The sequence below is a fragment of the Panthera onca genome, chromosome B2, assembly GCF_046562875.1.
Source record: "Panthera onca isolate mPanOnc1 chromosome B2, mPanOnc1 haplotype 2, whole genome shotgun sequence".
Lineage (NCBI taxonomy): Eukaryota > Metazoa > Chordata > Mammalia > Carnivora > Felidae > Panthera > Panthera onca.
Genome location: NC_138343.1, coordinates 112,243,814 through 112,257,570, shown reverse-complemented (window position 1 = coordinate 112,257,570; position 13,757 = coordinate 112,243,814). Strand labels below are relative to the sequence as shown.

The 13,757-nt window shown below is 39.3% G+C and overlaps 1 protein-coding gene across 6 annotated transcripts in view; it reads right to left on the bottom strand.

The window, feature by feature from the left end:
* Window positions 1–801: 801 nt before the first annotated feature.
* TPD52L1 (TPD52 like 1) overlaps window positions 802–13,757 on the bottom strand; it is a 100,003-nt gene continuing 87,047 nt past the window's right edge. The window contains exons 5-9 of one of the 6 annotated variants that reach the window (XM_060616565.2): window positions 11,008–11,022; window positions 9,106–9,144; window positions 6,111–6,171; window positions 4,613–4,694; window positions 1,366–1,449 (exon numbers count right to left, since the gene is read on the bottom strand). In XM_060616565.2, coding sequence (XP_060472548.1) covers window positions 4,650–4,694; window positions 6,111–6,171; window positions 9,106–9,144; window positions 11,008–11,022 — 160 coding nt within the window. In that variant the 3' untranslated portion in view covers window positions 1,366–1,449; window positions 4,613–4,649. Of the gene's footprint in view, window positions 1,450–4,612; window positions 4,695–6,110; window positions 6,172–9,105; window positions 9,145–11,007; window positions 11,023–13,757 lie in introns of all 6 variants that reach the window. The other 5 variants (XM_060616563.2, XM_060616564.2, XM_060616567.2 and 2 more) reach the window with 5 other exon arrangements.

The following is a 13,757-nucleotide window of genomic DNA, read 5'->3' as shown; positions in this document are numbered from 1 at the left end:
GTCCGTGAGTTCGAGCCCCGCGTCAGGCTCTGGGCTGATGGCTAGGAGCCTGGGGCCTGTTTCAGATTCTGTGTCTCCCTCTCTCTCTGACCCTCCCCCGTTCATGCTCTGTCTCTCTCTGTCTCAAAAATAAATGTTTAAAAAAATTAAAAAAAAATGAATAAACACTAAAAAATATTATATAATATATATTGCATGGATTATATATATATATATATATATATTAAATTGTGAATTTTCTTAGTAGGTCAATTCTGTGTTCACTTAAAAATTGCATCTGTAACTGGGTGTTGTATGGAAACCAATTTGACAGTAAATTTCATATATTAAAAAAAAAAAAATTGCATCTGTAGCATGTGTGTCTACTTAGTAACAAATGTATGTTCCCATTTAGAAGGAAAGAGAAGTATATGATGTGGAAGGTAAAAATTCCTGCAGAAATCCGATTGTATTAATACAATGCTTTTTTTCATTCATGTGCGCAATTTGCAAAATGGAAGGTGTTGAAGAACTATTTCTCCCAGTTTCTAGCCACTCCCTTTTCAGATCTCCTTTACCTGAGTTAAATACTACTCTATGTAAAAAAAACAAACAAAAAACAAAACAAAACAAAAAAAACCTACTCTATGTAGATTAGAGAGAATTTTAGAATTGATAGGGTCGCTGGGTAATTACCTACACACCCTCTTATGTACACCAAATTAGCATAAGTTGATTTAAAATAGCATCTGCAGATTCATAGCTACCACCTTTTAAAGTCTGTACTAGCCCTGAAAACTTAAAGAAATTAAGAATTCAAAGTCATCATTAAAATCGATTTTAATTGCTTAAATAAACATACATAATTGATGCAAGTGAGGGCGATCACAAGCAGTTTGATGAAACTTGCAGTGAGTCCATCCCGTTGCTGCAGACTTCTCAGAAAGAGCTCCATCCCGCCCACGTGACTGAACTGAAAGGGGGTGCTCACCCTCAGCCTTCAAAAACATGCACATCATAAGTCCAAGCAAAAATCAAAGCAGGTCATTAATAGCTACGGGAAATACACGTTGAATTACACAAAGACAAAGGTATGGCCAATTGTGTACCTGCTGAAGTGGGGATATTTTAAATTATGACAATCTACGAATACTTAAGTGTGATGGTCAAGTGGTTCATCATTAGCACACATACAAAATGGAAATCATTTTACGAAACTCCGCGGTGGGGCCATTCGAAGAACAGGTCAAGGCCTGGGTTTTTCGCAGTGGGTGTTTGGTCGCCGCATCCGAGGGCGCGCTGGGCGGGGGCGGGGCTCGGCGGCGGCTGCAGGGGGCGGCCCTAGCACTGCAGCTCCTCCTCCTCGGCCCGCCGGGGCCCGCCCCCCGAGCTCTGCGCGCTGGCGTGCGCCGTGGAGCTGAGCACCTCTTCAAAGCTGCCTCCGCCGTGGTTCGCCCCGCCTACTTTCGTCTGAAATGGGCAGAGACGCAAGCGTGCCGTTAGTTCATCGGGTCTGCAATGTTCCTGTAAGACGGATTACTCTCAAACTCAGAAATATATTTTTTTCTTGCGAAGGGACGTAAAGGGTGTAGAGTAATTTCCTTTAAGAGTGCTAGAATGCCATTTATACTTGGGTTCTGGGATAGGATCCAAAACTCCACAATTTTGTACAATTTTAGCAGTGCCCTCTTTATCCCGTCTACATCTAAGAATCTCAATCCCTTCAGGAGCATATCCAGATCTGTGGATTTACACTGTCTACACATTCACCCTGAGAACAGATGTAATCAAAATGTTACCGGATTTTAGATAAATTCCCTCAATTTAAAAAATGTATGAACATCTTTAAGTGACTTCAGTTTAGGCTTTCTACTGGGATTTAGCAAGGCGATCTGGATTCCTGACAAATGTGTTTTGAAAAGCGGCTGCATTGAGCATGCTTTCTGGTCTCTGCTGTGAGAGGTAGACAGGACTCAAATCTTAAGTTCTGGCCCCTTCACATCTTTCTAGGCAGTTGCCCTTATAGGAGGAATATCCCTTGAAATGCAAAGTTATGATGTTTTAGGAAGCTCCCTTTTCATGTACTTGTTACTGGTAATAAGAATAGAATCAGGAAGAAATCAATTTATAAGAAATATGGTTAAAGTATTTTGAAAAATTCCTCATAAAAAGTCCTTTGAAAGAATATTTAATGCTTAATGCAAGCCTTATTGATGGTCACATTGGTTTCCTTTAACTATTAACAATATGGAAAAACACGTTAAGAAAAGAAAGGTACAGAATAGAAAATGTTGCTTTTCCCAAAATGCTGACTACTCCTCACTGCCACCAAAGTGATCACTCACTCACAGGAACATAAGCCACACTAGGGGATGTATCCGCTTCTTGCCTGGTCTGCCCTTTAAAAAACTTAACCAGGTTTTAAAAGCTGTTTAATCATTGCAGAACAAGCACACACTTTTCTCCCATTGTCACTAAAATCCCTCTCTGCCTCTTTAAATTCAGTTCCTAAGTTGAATTTACCACCACGCTCGGGGTCAGAAAACTCATTCCAGAAAGTGACAGATAATAAATATTTTAAGCTTAGGAATCACATCGTCTCTGTCACAAATACTCAAATCAACCATTGTACAAAGCAGCCAAAAACAACACATAAATGAATGAGCATGGCTGCTTTCCCAGAAAACTGTATGTATGGACACTGAAATGTGAATTTCATGTAATTTTAACACATCACAAAATAGCATTCTTCCTTTGATTTTTTTCAACCATTAAAAAAGATAAAAACCATTCTTAGCTTACAGGCCATTCAAAAATAGGCAACCAGCTGGATTTGGCCCACAGGCCCTCATTTGCAGACCTCTGGCACTGAGCATGGATTCCTCCCCCACTCTGGGTCATCTCAGCACTGGGAAGAAGCAGGCGTTCTTTCAACTTGGTAATTTTTCACTATGTTTATTTCTTTCCAGAGAGAAACAAGAGTAATCTACTCTCTTAATAGTTCCCATTCTCCTCTTTATTGTATTTGTATTCAATTTTGCAACAGAAGTCACACACAGTTTTGAATCAAGTGAATACCAAGTACTGATATTTTCTGTTGGGTTTTGTTGGATTCTCCTCTCCTCTCCTCTCTCCTCTCCTCTCTCCTCTCCTCTCTTCTTGATATTCTCAAATCAAAATAGAAAAATAAAGGAGGGAATCATTTTGAAATAAAGCAAATTTGGCAAAAAGGGGAATGAAATAAAGGGGTTTTCTAACCATGTGGGTTGAGTGGAATAAAAGGGTGTCCTAACCATGTGGGTTGAATGAGTGCACACAGCAATACTTTAGGTGAGGAGTTGCTTCAGCAAAGATGTGAACAATAGACATCTTCTGGACTCTTAATCCAAGCATTTGTCACTTTGTCCCCAAAACTATGATTGCTGTTTGCATACAATTCTATTTGAATTATGGTGTTGGGCCTCCTAATCTCTAATAAAAAAATGGCTGGTTGAGAGGACACCAAGAAGTAATAAGTATATGTTGTCTTTTTTTTTTTTAAGGTTTTAAATCAGGCCATGCAATGTATTCATCAAAAAGAGGCGTGCTAAAAATATGGTGTGGTTGACATGGTTCGAAGAATGATTGGAAGGCTACGTGATTAGAATGGTTGGAAGGGATGTGCTTGCTTATTCACTGGAACATGGCAGAATATAACAAATATGATTTCACAGGAGCTGGGTTTTGGTCTGCTTGCTTGTTTGTTTTAGATGAAATACAAAGTGTACAGGTGAAATCAGCTGATATGTCATCAAGTAATGCCATCAATGATGTAGGCAAAAAGGACTAAATTTTACATAATTATGATGCATTGGGAAAATGTTCATGGAAAATCAAACTACAGAACTTGGTAAAAAAAAAAAAAGGGAATAACAATCAATTGGATATAAATGCCACCTGGTGTGTGACAGATTGTGCTGGAAGATGCAAGAACGGACCTCTCTTCACAGCAGAACATTATTTCTAACAGAACACAAACATGAACATGACTCCTTTCGTGTGGTGTTTTACAAACCAAGCCTAAAGCAGTGTGTGTGAATTGAACTGCAGACTATAAACCTGCAAGGAATGCCCTTACTGATTCATCCTTACTGATTTGTGAGTCAGCTGAAACAGCCTCACGATCCATAACTAAAGAAAGTTACAGAAGTTTTGAAGAAAATCTAGAACACAAAAGTAAACTATACAGCAAAGAAACTAGATAAAGAAGGGTTAAACCTGTATTATTTAGTCTGGAGGAAAAAAAGAATGAGCAGTTTGCAATTACTGAATATGAGTGGGAAGTTTTACACAAAGCACAATTATTAGCTGCTTATTCTCCATTGCCTGGGTGGGCAGAAAAAGAGGAAGTAGGCATTGACTGTGACATAGGAAGTGGGTGGCATGTGAGTCTTGTTAAACCCAGGGACAATCATGCAGACACAGAAGCCACTTTAAGAAAAGTCTTGACACAGGCTAGTATCTAGTCGGCTGAGTTAGTTCTGTGCTTGTCTGAAGGAGGAGGCAGGCTCTCCACTTTCCATCCCCATGAAGTGAGAAAAGGGAGAAGCTCGGAGTGTGGACCAAACAAATGATATGTGAGCTGCGAGCTTACCAGAGTTTCCTAAAAGCAAATGGAAATAGGTTGTTCTTTATTCTTCTTTTGCTTCTTCATATCTCCTTCTTCTAAAGAAAACCTAAAAAGTACAACTTCTCCTGTGTCAGAACTTATCTAACAAGTAACAGAATCCATCTCCCTTCGATTGTCTGAGGCTGAGAACCAAATGCAGAGAAATTAACTCCTAGGATTTTCTGAACCTTTTGTTCTGAAACTTGATATCTTAGCAAGAGAAATGTTCAAGGAACCACACTGACCCTCCTTATCAAAAGTTTTCCCTACCCATGGGGGCAATTGTAATGGTTCCTATGGGTCCCTATAACACTCAATAAGCCATGATGTTGACAAGAGGGGTAGTGAAATTACACAACTACAAACTGCTGGTAAATGCTGAGTAACAATCTCATTCTTGGGTCATAAACATCTAATCACAGGCTAAATAAAGTAGAAGTAGAAGACTGTGTGGAAGATCCTTCCCTAAGAGGAAAGACTCTTCGAGATCCTGTAGGAGGAAGCCTCACAGGCTTATCAGGCAGCACATGGTGGCAGAGAATTCAGAGGCAGCTGGATAATCAGCATGTGCATATACCTGCTTTTGATCTGGTTAAAGATCATCTGCATCCTTCATTTTCCCAGCTAGGGAAATACAGAAATGGTCGGTCTACAAAATAGTGATAATAACGTCAAGATGTATTTAAGTCATTGTTTAAATAAACAGTCTTAGTAGTTTCAATGATTTTTCCTGTTTTGAAAGTTCTCTATCTTTTAAGCCTAGATTGATTTTATTTGTGATTTCTTCCTCTGTAGACTAACCTACCTATGCTCAGACAATATTTTCAAATGAAATTTTTTAGCCCCTCCCATGAAACAGACATATTTTCAGTCTAAACCTGGAAATCAAATGCATTATTACAAAGTTATGCATTTTGTGACTCAGCTTTATTTTCCCTCCATGATAATCCTGCTGTGCTGTGCTCAGTGTGTGAATGGAGGAAACAAGTCTAGGTGTCTGACAGGAGGTGGAAGGCAGCATAACGTGTGGAGTCAAGTTCACTATTGCTAGCCCGTGTGCAAACTGGAGGGGCTCTGAGTTGTTACTGACCTTCCACTTGCATTCTAAATCCAGAATTCACATATCCTTTATCCTATCCACAATCCTCTCGCACATACCTGTTTTCGAGGGGTACCACTAAGTTCTAATTTAGTAATCTTAGTTCTAATCTTAGTTCAAGACGTGAACACAAATCCCAGTTCACTTCCAACAAGTAATCACCCCTTAAGGGCTTACATGAACAACTCTGTGAGGGCACAGCAACACCGTTCAGTACTGGTTTTATTGATAGATTCATATGGAAAGAAAAAGATGGACTCTGTGCAAGTTTGCCTTCCTGGCTGCACCAAATGCTGGCGGCCCTGCCTTCGGAACTAACCATAGCAGTGACTAATGCTGTCCTGATTCACGGACCCAACGACACAAAATTCACTTCATCTGTACCTTAAGGCTTGTGACAGTTGTCTCAACCCTCTCCTCAAATGATTTGAAAGTAGGAGAATTCCTAAAATAACAAAAAAAGAAGAGAGGTCAGCCCCAAAGACTCACTGTCTTAGCAACTGTGCTGGTTGCAGAAACCGTGGCTTTCTGTTCTTATTGGTAAACATCATCTCTGCACCACAGCCATGTCCTGACATGGACATTTGCTAAATAAAATATTCAGATAATCAACTGTAGAATAAATAGTACAGCATTTTGTTAATGACACAACTGTAATAATTTCAAGGGGCACCGGAAATCATTTCCAATGAGTCAAAGGAGTGATAGCTTAATTTGTCATTTACTAATTAATTGTTTCTAGCACAGTACTCCTTTTTCCAGCTTTTTTTTTTTTTTTTTTTTTTTTTTTGGTAAGCAATGGAAAGTCTATCTGAGGAATGTTGTGTTAGAGTTGTCTCCCCTGGAATTTTAAAGTTATTTATTTCAGTAAATGTGAGAGAAGACAGAAATAGCTCCAGGAAAAAAAAAAAAGGTTCATAAATTTTTCTTTTCCATGCCTCAAAAGGTAATCACTTCGTCAATTTTCATGAAGTGGTGTTTCTGAACGTCAATGCTTTCATTGTTTTTCCTCGTAAAGAGGATATACTTTTTGTTCTCTTACCAAACAGGATCTTTTCAGTTATTGACATTTTATTTGTGACTCATTCATTGTGTTAAATAATCTATATACACCATCTTGTTACTTTAAGCGTTAGATACTTCATTTGGTGCTTTTTGGTTTCCTATATTGGATTTGGCCACATGACAACATGATTTAATGACACCATGACCATTGAAAATGATATCCCTAACTAAAGAAACAGGAACTAAGAAGGAACTAAAAATGTATCTGAATTCTTGTATCCATGTAAGCACTCAGCCACAAAGACTGTCATCATTTTCAAGTCAAATAACTCAACTGAATGATACTAATTTTAATAAGCTGCCCGTTATTCTGTCTTGAGTGCAAAAGAACTGAAATAAAAGGAATGGCCTAGAGGAATTTTATAAGGGAGAATGGCTATAATATACGGGCTTCTTTGTATGGTGTGGAGTGAAGCATGGCTCTAATACTATCAAGAAGAAACTAATGTACATAATATGTTTTTGGAGTGCATTTGGCTTTGTTAGAGATTATCTCCGGAAACTGTGACACTCCAGATGGTCAGAAATGCATCTGCATTCATACTGTATGAATTAAGAACAGTGAGTTTACAGGGCCTTATGATCTCACATCTTATCTATAATGCAAGTATAAGTCAAATTCTTGGGTAATCCTCCATAATATTGCTGTTTCATTATGAAATATTAACAAATTTATATCTGAATGACTCAAGAGTATACATTCACTGGCACTTTACTTCCACTGTGGGTTTTATTTGGGCAAGCCTGCTTACATGCCTGCCTATCACTGATCAGTTAACAGGCCCGCGGTGGTCAGACAATTCAGCCTAATGCCTCATGGGTACATGTTAGATGAGTAAAAAATTTTTTTAAGTTAATTTCAGGCAAGATCATGAGAACTACATCTGCATAAGCCAATAAGACTACATCTGCATGAGGACTACATAAGCCACTAGATGGGTTCATAGAGAAAAACCATGTTAATTTTTGGCAAGCCCTTCTTTGGACACCTACACTTAGAGTTGGACATGTAAAGGAGCTCAGGGCTGCAGGATGTGCTACTCAGTTTGAGTGTTTTTATGCCACAGGGAGCAAGTCATTCAAAGATAGACTAGGCAATCTTGAATCTATGCTTTCTATTTACCACCAAATTAGGGAAATCAAATACTGCGGCTGAATTTCTCAAGTAACTATACAACAATTAAGTGTGGAAGAAACATCATCAGGATAATAAAACAGACATTCCTGTAATTAAATTACACTAGGATGTGTGCTAGAGAACAGGGAGAAGCTATTTCCTCAGATTTAATCAGGTCATATACAGCTATAAATGACCCCAAAAGAATTTGGCTTCGGTGGTCTCAAACTATGCAGATTTGGTATGAATATACACTATAAAGCAGGGAGCATGGGGATAGTTCAGACTGTAGTGGGGGAGGGTCCTGGAGGCCTGATCTCCCACAACCCACCCCACCACCGTGCCAGCCTAGCCCACGGCAGCCCTCCCACGGCAAGCACCGTGGGGGAAGCAGCAATCTGGTTTTAGCCTCTTCCTTTAGATATGAAGAAACTGCTATCACTGAGGTGACTTTCCCAGGGCTGCCAAGTTCATTTATGGCAGAAGTGGGCTACAATCTGCATCTTCTGACCCCCAGTCTGACATTCATTCTTCCATGCCCTATTACTATTAGTGTGCTTTTATCTAATTAAGCCATGCAAACTCAAAGTGGGGAATGTCTTTCTCGGAGGTTTCCATCCAGTTAGTAATTTTAATCACTTATTATTTTATTATTCAACAGACACCTCACCTTAGTATCTACCTTAAAAAATCCTGTTAATATCCTCTCTACAACCATAGCCCTCTGGTCTCCTATTCCTTTCATTTAAACTGTCTCCCAGGCTTGCATTTAATTCTGCTGAAATAAAGAATGTCCTTCCGCCTTTGCAGGTGTGTTCGTCCAGGCCAGTGCTAAGAATGTGCTTTACACAGGTTACTTGGTTTGTGTCACACAACAACATGTGCAGTGGGTCTTATTTCTCCCAATGAACAGATAAGAGAATGGAAGTTGAGAAGGTTAAGTGACTTGTCTCAGGTTACACAAATGAGAAGAGGCTGGATTTAAGCCAGTGTGGTCAAAAGCAGAAGACCATTATACCCTTCTTCTGTAGAACCCTCAGCCTTTTCTCCTGAAGGCCATCAGAAAAGAGAATACAGGAGGTCATGGGATTTCCTTTCATATTGAGAGGGGGGAAAAACTCCACAAAGTAAATATCAATAAAGTCACACTTCATACATTTTGCACTGGTATTATATAAAGTAATTGACACACATTACCTCATAGCAGGCATACTTATGGAATGGCGAATGGAGTAGCTTCAGGGCAAAAGCAGATTAAAAGAAAAAAAAAGAGAGAAAAGATAGCACAACATAAGTACATGAGAAACTCCCTCCTCACAGTTCTTAAAACAGCAATTTCAACTGTCTGAAGTATTCCTTGCCCACCCCACCAAGATGACATTTGTTTTCGTTGGGTAGGAAGGACCACGGTCAGCTTTCAAGGGCATAAAGAAGAGTACACTGTTCAAGTTGCATGTTATTTTACTTCCTGTGGGTTCTCTGTGGGCTGGGAACTTTGAGGATGAGGAGAATGTCTGGTTTCCTCAGGTGCGCCCAGGAGCCCGTGGACACCCTCTCTAGGTCCAGCTCCCTCTCCCCTCCCTTCTGTTCAGGAAGAGAGGAAGGGCTGTACTGAGGAAGTAGAGCCCAGCAGGTAAAAGCTAATCGTTCCATTGTAGAGAAACTCTCCAGAGGAATACACGTAGTTAACATAAGACATTCAAGGAAACACATGGCAGGCAAACACCATCAGCACAGTTCAACATGGGAGCAAGGACTTCAGTATCCATTCCAGGACATCTGGTACAAATACCAATATTTCTGAGAATTAAGGGTTTTGGCCTTCTCTATTAATCCTATGGTAGCTGAGTCATCTTTTCTCTGATCGCCTGTAATTGCTTTGTGAGTTCCACTCAGAAATCAGGCTGGGCAGAGAGAGGGAGCACTACAGGGTCACACTACCTGGGATGGCGCTCCCCCTTCACACTTTCCAACACTATCCCTGCTTCTCTCCTCCCAAGAAGATAAGAGTAAGCAATCAAACTCCTCACCCTTCCCCAACAATATCCACTGAGGTCATTAGTATGGGCAGCACTTTACTCGAACTCAGAAAGAAAAAGACAAAGAAATTCAGGGGGTACTTATGATCTTACTTACACGCTCCACTTAGAAACCATAGGCAAAACATTTCCTCAGAAGTTATGTTTAAAAAAGAATTACTAAAAGAAATTCATCAGCATTATTAATCTAATTCATCTCTTTAAATACAGGCAGTTTACTTAGGAAAAAAAATCCCCCCCTCAAAAGTATATCCTACCTCAAAAGTATATAATAAGATTCCACCTAACAGAAGGCTTAACTGGACAACTGCACATTTCCTATCATAAGTGGTCTTCTGGTAACCTTTCCCCTCTTCAGAAGGAATAGAAAGTTGAAGGTAAACCATCCACATAAGAAATAGTTATAAGAATTTCAGAAAAACAACAATCTAGAGAAAATAATTTTGTTTCTCAATTTTACTTTTTAAAGTCTCATAAAACCACACAACTCTTGGTGACTGGGTGGCTCAGTGGGTTAGTTGTCTGACTCTTGATCTCTCAACTCAGGTCATAATCTCATGGTTCATGAGATCGAGCCCTGAGTCGGGCTCCTTGCTGACAGCATGGAGGCTGTTTGGGATTCTCTCTCCCTCTCTCTCTGACCCTCCCCTGCTCTCACTCTATTTCCCTCTAAATAAATAAATAAACATTTAAAACACACACACACACACACACACACACACCTCTCAATTTATGCTTTTTTGTTTGTTTGTTTTTAATTCTTTCAATTCTAAGGACCCCTGCCAACGCAGGAACTATTGGGAATGTAGGAAGGGATTCCTAAGAGATTGCTCAGCAAGCGAAACTGGTGTAAATGACTCAGAAATGATACAAATACGTGCTTAAATAAATTCAAACCCATTAGATGCCCTGTACTCTGTAATTTCCTGGTCATGAACACTCTCAGGAAAAGAGATCTAGTGTTTTGGCTGAAGCACACCCACGGTGTGAGGGAAGCAGTGGGCTCTGGGAAGGAAGGGAACAGCCAAGGAGCTGGCAGGGACCCAGAGGCGGCGCTTACCCGATGGAGTGAGACCTGCAGCCCAGGCAGCACAGGAGAGAGCAGGAGCAGAGTTAGCATATCAGGATGCAAAGACAGGACCACAGTGCCCTTTGTTCCCTTTCTCAGCCCCAAAGCAAAGACTATGCGACTCCATATATTACTCTTTTGGAGTATACTTTTTAATGTGTCTTCACAATTACTTTACCAACCTGTTATAAGTTGTGCTTCTGTTGTTCTCATAGCTATCTATAGAGATGGTTGGACTCTATTAAGGTATATACCTCCTCCAGAGATTTCACCTCCACTAGTTCACACACCATTTGAATAAACAACTGCGAAGTTCCAAGAAGATGCCAGTGTTATTATCAAAATGATTCCAAGAGCTTGCATTTCTTCAGAGTACTTTCATAAATGTGTCCTCGTTTTCACTTTGCAGAAAGCATTTTAGTTAGGTAGCCATCTATTAACAATGTTATTTTACAGGTGGAGAAGGGGGGGCAGTTCCATTGATGGGGCTATGGGGACTTCAGGCAATGTCAATCACGATAAAAGGAGAATCTTAGCTTGAAAATATGACTTGTTTTTAGAAAACATATCAATTTAAGGGGAGCTTAGGTTGGTTAAGCGTCCAACTCTTGATTTTGGCTCAGGTCATGATCTCACACCTCCTCAGATGGAGCCCCACATTAGATGCTGTGCTTTTAGCACTTGAGATTCTCTCCCCCACCACCCCCTCCCCTGCCACCTCTACCCCACTCACACTCTCTCCCTCTCCCTCTCAAAATAAATAAATAAACTAAAAAAAAAAAACAAAAACAAATTGAGAGGTACTCTTTTTCTTTCCAGGATCTGAATATTGCTGGCAATCTTTTTGAACAAGTTCAGAAACTTTTTCCCAGAACACATAAGAAAATTTTATGGTGTAACTAACAAGAATATAGGATAATATGATATTTAAAATTTTTTTAATGTTTTATTTATTTCTGAGAGAGAGAGAGAGTGAGTGTGAGTGGGGAAGGAGCAGAGAGAGGGAGACACAGAATCCAAAGCAGGCTCCAGGCTCTGAGCTGTCATTACAGAGCCCAACATGGGGCTTGAACTCCCAAACCTTGAGATCATGACCTGAGCCAAAGTCAGACACTTAACTGACTGAGCCACCCAGGAGCCCCCGATAATACGATGTTTTAAATTAAAAAGGTATTCAAAGTAAAATGTGATAATTTTTTTAAATTTCTCTACTACTATTTTATAAATTAGCAAATTAATTTGAACGAAAAATAAAACCTTACTAATTTCTCATTTAAGAATCTTTATTACACTAAATTTAAGTACTTTTCAAATATGACTTTCACATATATTATTTGTTCTAGCATAATTTAAGACTAAAATTTTTTCATAAAACTTGTTGATTTCACAGGGACTTATCTGTAATTATATTTAATGTTAGAGTTATAGTTTGAGAAAAATATAGGTCCTAAGTTTGCAAAGTCTACAACATATTACAGGACCACATTTGAGTCTCCACTAACATAGGCTACATTAACTAACATTTTTAGCCACAGTTTAGAATGAAAGTGTTGTATCCTCTATATAGAGAAACAATTAATGAAAAGTTTGGGAACTTCTGGGAAATAGACTATCCATTACCGTAAAACAAATCTACACTGAAACAGAAGAAAAAGAAGTTAACACAACCTTGATGTCATATCCAATTAGCGTATGAACATGAATAGGTTAACAGATTACGTATGTGAAACAGTCTTCATTCTTTTCTACTTAGGAAAACTACCAAAACCTTTACAAAATACAGTGCACTCCTGTTAATGTACACTTCCTAACTGCCATCTTGTGGGGGTCACTTGTAACTGAGACAGTCACTTAGTAAGGATAAAAACTAGCAGGGGTGGCTCAGTCGGTTAAGCACCTGACTCTTGATTTTGGTTCAGGTCATGGGTTCAAGCCCTGCATCAGGCTCTGCTCTAGCAGCATGGAGCTTGCTTGAGATTTTCTCTCTCTCCTTCTCTCTGCCCCTCCTCCACTCACCCTGGCTGTCTCTCTCAAAGTAAATAAACTAAAACAAAAAACAAACAAAAAAAACCCCTAACATTTATTGAGTGCTTAATACACGGCAGACTCTCTTCTACAACTTTTATAATGACCTGATGATGTTGTCACTCTTACCCCCTTTCATAACAAGAACACCTGGGTACAGGTGAGCTAAGTGAATGTGGCTTCCTCATAACCTGACCACCTACGAGCTTGTTACGAATGCAGATCCCTAAAGTCCACCCAAGACCTACTGAGGCATAATCTCCAAGAGGTGGAATATGGAAATATGCACTTTAAACAGGCATCAGAGGTGTTCATAAAGTCCTCTCAAGTTGGAGAAAATAACACTCCAGCGGTCCTAGTGTTCCAGTGAAAGGTTTCAACTAAGTATGTGGAGAACAAATTTTATAAACATGGCACAATGTATTTTCCTGGCTATAACAGGTAATAGGGTATTTTCTGTTTAGAAAAATTATTTAATTAGTTTAGATAAATGTTTTAATGCCATTAACAAGACAAAAAATTTTATTTGTAATAATGGGGTTAATTAATAATCCAGAAGGTTTATCCATTCATCACATGCAGCCTCTGAAAAATTTCAGTTGCTTTTCATTACTGCATTATTAATAAATATGAATATAAAACAATGTACTGAGATTCATGCTATGTACTTAACTCTAGCCTCATGAATGCTAACTTGTTAAGATAGCACATGAATA